The following is a 7500-nucleotide window of genomic DNA, read 5'->3' as shown; positions in this document are numbered from 1 at the left end:
TATATATACAGGACAGATGGGAGCTATATACAGGACAGATGGGAGATATATATACAGGACAGATGGGAGATATATACAGGATAGATGTGAGATATATACAGGACAGATGGGAGATATATACAGGACAGATGGGAGATATATATACAGGACAGATGTGAGATATATACAGGATAGATGTGAGATATATACAGGACAGATGGGAGATATATACAGGACAGATGGGAGATATATAGAGATATATATGATAAATACATAATGAATAAATATGAACCAAAGAGAATCATCAGCAGCTGTAGAACAACAAATCTCAGCACAGCGTCCAATACTACAGAACACACACAGCCCCACTACTCACAGGGATCCATGTACTGCGCCATCTTGGTTTCTGGCAACCTGTGGCCCCGCCCATCTACATCCTGCCTCCTGTCATGATCATGTGATCAGTCACATGGGTAGTAGGAGTAGATGAAACAGCATAAGGTGGCGAAGCTCCGCGCCAAATAACACACACAACTCTACACTATATAATATACACAGCTCTACACTATATACTATACACAGCTCCACACTATATAATATACACAGCTCTACACTATATACTATACACAGCTCTACACTATATAATATACACAGCTCTACACTATATACTATACACAGCTCTACACTATATAATATACACAGCTCTACACTATATAATATACACAACTCTACACTATATAATATACACAGCTCTATACTATATAATATACACAGCTCTACACTATATAATATACACAGCTCTACACTATATACTATACACAGCTCTACACTATATAATATACACAACTCTACACTATATACTATACACAGCTCCACACTATATAATATACACAGCTCTACACTATATAATATACACAGCTCTACACTATATAATATACACAGCTCTACACTATATAATATACACAGCTCTACACTATATAATATACACAGCTCTACACTATATAATATACACAGCTCTACACTATATAATATACACAGCTCCACACTATATAATATACACAGCTCTACACTATATAATATACACAGCTCTACACTATATAATATACAGCTCTACACTATATAATATACACAGCTCTACACTATATAATATACACAACTCTACACTATATACTATACACAGCTCCACACTATATAATATACACAGCTCTATACTATATAATATACACAGCTCTACACTATATAATATACACAGCTCTACACTATATACTATACACAGCTCTACACTATATAATATACACAACTCTACACTATATACTATACACAGCTCCACACTATATAATATACACAGCTCTACACTATATAATATACACAGCTCTACACTATATAATATACACAACTCTACACTATATAATATACACAGCTCTACACTATATAATATACACAACTCTACACTATATACTATACACAGCTCCACACTATATAATATACACGGCTCTACACTATATAATATACACAGCTCTACACTATATACTATACACAGCTCTACACTATATAATATACACAACTCTACACTATATACTATACACAGCTCTACACTATATAATATACACAACTCTACACTATATACTATACACAGCTCTACACTATATAACACACACAGCTCTACACTATATAATATACACAGCTCTACACTATATAATATACACAACTCTACACTATATAATATACACAGCTCTACACTATATACTATACACAGCTCTACACTATATAATATACACAACTCTACACTATATAACACACACAGCTCTACACTATATACTATACACAGCTCTACACTATATAATATACACAACTCTACACTATATAATATACACAGCTCTACACTATATAATATACAGCTCTACACTATATAATATACACAGCTCTATACTATATAATATACACAGCTCTACACTATATAATATACACAGCTCTACACTATATAATATACACAGCTCTACACTATATAATATACACAGCTCTACACTATATAATATACACAGCTCTACACTATATAATATACACAGCTCTACACTATATAATATACACAGCTCTACACTGTATAATATACACAGCTCTACACTATATAATATACACAACTCTACACTATATAACATACACAGCTCTACACTATATAATATACACAGCTCTACACTATATAATATACACAGCTCTATACTATATAACATACACAGCTCTACACTATATAATATACACAGCTCTACACTATATACTATACACAACTCTACACTATATACTATACACAGCTCTACACTATATAACATACACAGCTCTACACTATATACTATACACAACTCTACACTATATACTATACACAGCTCTACACTATATAATATACACAACTCTACACTATATAATATACACAGCTTTACACTATATAATATACACAGCTCTACACTGTATAATATACACAGCTCTACACTATATAATATACACAGCTCTACACTATATAATATACACAGCTCTACACTATATAATATACAGCTCTACACTATATAATATACACAGCTCTACACTATATAATATACACAGCTCTACACTATATAATATACACAGCTCTACACTGTATAATATACACAGCTCTACACTATATAATATACAGCTCTACACTATATAATATACACAGCTCTACACTATATAATATACACAGCTCTACACTATATAATATACACAGCTCTACACTATATAATATACACAGCTCTACACTATATAATATACACAGCTCTACACTATATAATATACACAGCTCTACACTATATAATATACACAGCTCTACACTATATAATATACACAGCTCTACACTATATAATATACAGCTCTACACTATATAATATACACAGCTCTACACTATATAATATACACAGCTCTACACTATATAATATACACAGCTCTACACTATATAATATACACAGCTCTACACTATATAATATACACAGCTCTACACTATATAATATACACAGCTCTACACTATATAATATACACAACTCTACACTATATAATATACACAGCTCTACACTGTATAATATACACAGCTCTACACTATATAATATACACAGCTCTACACTATATACTATACACAGCTCTACACTATATACTATACACAGCTCTACACTATATACTATACACAGCTCTACACTATATAACATACACAGCTCTACATATATACTATACACAGCTCCACACTATATAATATACACAGCTCTACACTATATAACATACACAGCTCTACACTATATAACATACACAGCTCTACACTATATAATATACACAGCTCTACACTATATAATATACAGCTCTACACTATATAATATACACAGCTCTACACTATATAATATACACAGCTCTACACTATATAATATACACAGCTCTACACTATATAATATACACAGCTCTACACTATATAATATACAGCTCTACACTATATAATATACACAGCTCTACACTATATAATATACACAGCTCTACACTATATACTATACACAGCTCTACACTATATAATATACACAGCTCTACACTATATACTATACACAGCTCTACACTATATAATATACACAACTCTACACTATATACTATACACAGCTCTACACTATATACTATACACAGCTCTACACTATATAACATACACAGCTCTACACTATATAATATACACAGCTCTACACTATATAATATACACAGCTCTACACTATATAATATACACAGCTCTACACTATATACTATACACAGCTCTACACTATATACTATACACAGCTCTACACTATATAATATATACACAGCTCTACACTATATAATATACACAACTCTACACTATATACTATACACAGCTCTACACTATATAACATACACAGCTCTACACTATATAATATACACAGCTCCACACTATATAATATACACAGCTCTACACTATATAATATACACAGCTCTACACTATATAATATACACAGCTCTACACTATATAATATACACAGCTCTACACTATATAATATACACAGCTCTACACTATATAATATACACAGCTCTACACTATATAATATACACAGCTCTACACTATATAATATACACAGCTCTACACTATATAATATACACAACTCTACACTATATACTATACACAGCTCCACACTATATAATATACACAGCTCTATACTATATAATATACACAGCTCTACACTATATAATATACACAGCTCTACACTATATACTATACACAGCTCTACACTATATAATATACACAACTCTACACTATATACTATACACAGCTCCACACTATATAATATACACAGCTCTACACTATATAATATACACAGCTCTACACTATATAATATACACAACTCTACACTATATAATATACACAGCTCTACACTATATAATATACACAACTCTACACTATATACTATACACAGCTCCACACTATATAATATACACAGCTCTACACTATATAATATACACAGCTCTACACTATATACTATACACAGCTCTACACTATATAATATACACAACTCTACACTATATACTATACACAGCTCTACACTATATAATATACACAACTCTACACTATATACTATACACAGCTCTACACTATATAACACACACAGCTCTACACTATATAATATACACAGCTCTACACTATATAATATACACAACTCTACACTATATAATATACACAGCTCTACACTATATACTATACACAGCTCTACACTATATAATATACACAACTCTACACTATATAACACACACAGCTCTACACTATATACTATACACAGCTCTACACTATATAATATACACAACTCTACACTATATAATATACACAGCTCTACACTATATAATATACAGCTCTACACTATATAATATACACAGCTCTACACTATATAATATACACAGCTCTACACTATATAATATACACAGCTCTACACTATATAATATACACAGCTCTACACTATATAATATACACAGCTCTACACTATATAATATACACAGCTCTACACTATATAATATACACAGCTCTACACTATATAATATACACAGCTCTACACTATATAATATACACAGCTCTATACTATATAACATACACAGCTCTACACTATATAATATACACAGCTCTACACTATATACTATACACAACTCTACACTATATACTATACACAGCTCTACACTATATAACATACACAGCTCTACACTATATACTATACACAACTCTACACTATATACTATACACAGCTCTACACTATATAATATACACAACTCTACACTATATAATATACACAGCTTTACACTATATAATATACACAGCTCTACACTGTATAATATACACAGCTCTACACTATATAATATACACAGCTCTACACTATATAATATACACAGCTCTACACTATATAATATACAGCTCTACACTATATAATATACACAGCTCTACACTATATAATATACACAGCTCTACACTATATAATATACACAGCTCTACACTGTATAATATACACAGCTCTACACTATATAATATACAGCTCTACACTATATAATATACACAGCTCTACACTATATAATATACACAGCTCTACACTATATAATATACACAGCTCTACACTATATAATATACACAGCTCTACACTATATAATATACACAGCTCTACACTATATAATATACACAGCTCTACACTATATAATATACAGCTCTACACTATATAATATACACAGCTCTACACTATATAATATACACAGCTCTACACTATATAATATACACAGCTCTACACTATATAATATACACAGCTCTACACTATATAATATACACAGCTCTACACTATATAATATACACAGCTCTACACTATATAATATACACAACTCTACACTATATAATATACACAGCTCTACACTGTATAATATACACAGCTCTACACTATATAATATACACAGCTCTACACTATATACTATACACAGCTCTACACTATATACTATACACAGCTCTACACTATATACTATACACAGCTCTACACTATATAACATACACAGCTCTACACTATATACTATACACAGCTCCACACTATATAATATACACAGCTCTACACTATATAACATACACAGCTCTACACTATATAACATACACAGCTCTACACTATATAATATACACAGCTCTACACTATATAATATACAGCTCTACACTATATAATATACACAGCTCTACACTATATAATATACACAGCTCTACACTATATAATATACACAGCTCTACACTATATAATATACACAGCTCTACACTATATAATATACAGCTCTACACTATATAATATACACAGCTCTACACTATATAATATACACAGCTCTACACTATATAATATACACAGCTCTACACTATATACTATACACAGCTCTACACTATATAATATACACAACTCTACACTATATACTATACACAGCTCTACACTATATACTATACACAGCTCTACACTATATAACATACACAGCTCTACACTATATAATATACACAGCTCTACACTATATAATATACACAGCTCTACACTATATAATATACACAGCTCTACACTATATACTATACACAGCTCTACACTATATAACTATACACAGCTCTACACTATATAATATATACACAGCTCTACACTATATAATATACACAACTCTACACTATATAATATACACAGCTCTACACTATATAATATACACAGCTCTACACTATATAATATACACAGCTCTACACTATATAATATACACAGCTCTACACTATATAATATACACAGCTCTACACTATATAATATACACAGCTCTACACTATATACTATACACAGCTCTACACTATATACTATACACAGCTCTACACTATATAATATACACAGCTCTACACTATATAATATACACAGCTCTACACTATATAACATACACAGCTCTACACTATATAACATACACAGCTCTACACTATATAACATACACAGCTCTACACTATATAACATACACAGCTCTACACTATATAACATACACAGCTCTACACTATATAACATACACAGCTCTACACTATATAATATACACAGCTCTACACTATATAACATACACAGCTCTACACTATATAATATACACAACTCTACACTATATAATATACACAGCTCTACACTATATAATATACACAGCTCTACACTATATAATATACACAGCTCTACACTATATAATATACACAGCTCTACACTATATAACATACAGCTCTACACTATATAACATACACAGCTCTACACTATATAATATACACAGCTCCACACTATATAATATACACAGCTCTACACTATATAATATACACAGCTCTACACTATATAATATACACAGCTCTACACTATATAATATACACAGCTCTACACTATATAATATACACAGCTCTACACTATATAATATACACAGCTCTACACTATATAATATACACAGCTCTACACTATATAATATACACAGCTCTACACCTATATAATATACACAGCT

General features: G+C 30.8%; 1 protein-coding gene across 1 annotated transcript in view; it reads right to left on the bottom strand.

The window, feature by feature from the left end:
• PRMT3 (protein arginine methyltransferase 3) overlaps window positions 1-390 on the bottom strand; it is a 104227-nt gene extending 103837 nt beyond the window's left edge. Inside the window, exon 1 of the mRNA XM_056527921.1 lies at window positions 356-390. Coding sequence (XP_056383896.1) covers window positions 356-377 — 22 coding nt within the window. The 5' untranslated portion in view covers window positions 378-390. The remainder of the gene's footprint in view (window positions 1-355) is intronic.
• Window positions 391-7500: the final 7110 nt, after the last annotated feature.

The sequence above is a fragment of the Hyla sarda genome, chromosome 6, assembly GCF_029499605.1.
Source record: "Hyla sarda isolate aHylSar1 chromosome 6, aHylSar1.hap1, whole genome shotgun sequence".
Taxonomy (NCBI): Eukaryota; Metazoa; Chordata; class Amphibia; order Anura; family Hylidae; genus Hyla; species Hyla sarda.
Note: the sequence above shows the minus strand (reverse complement) of the source record. Positions and strands in the feature narration are given on the sequence as shown.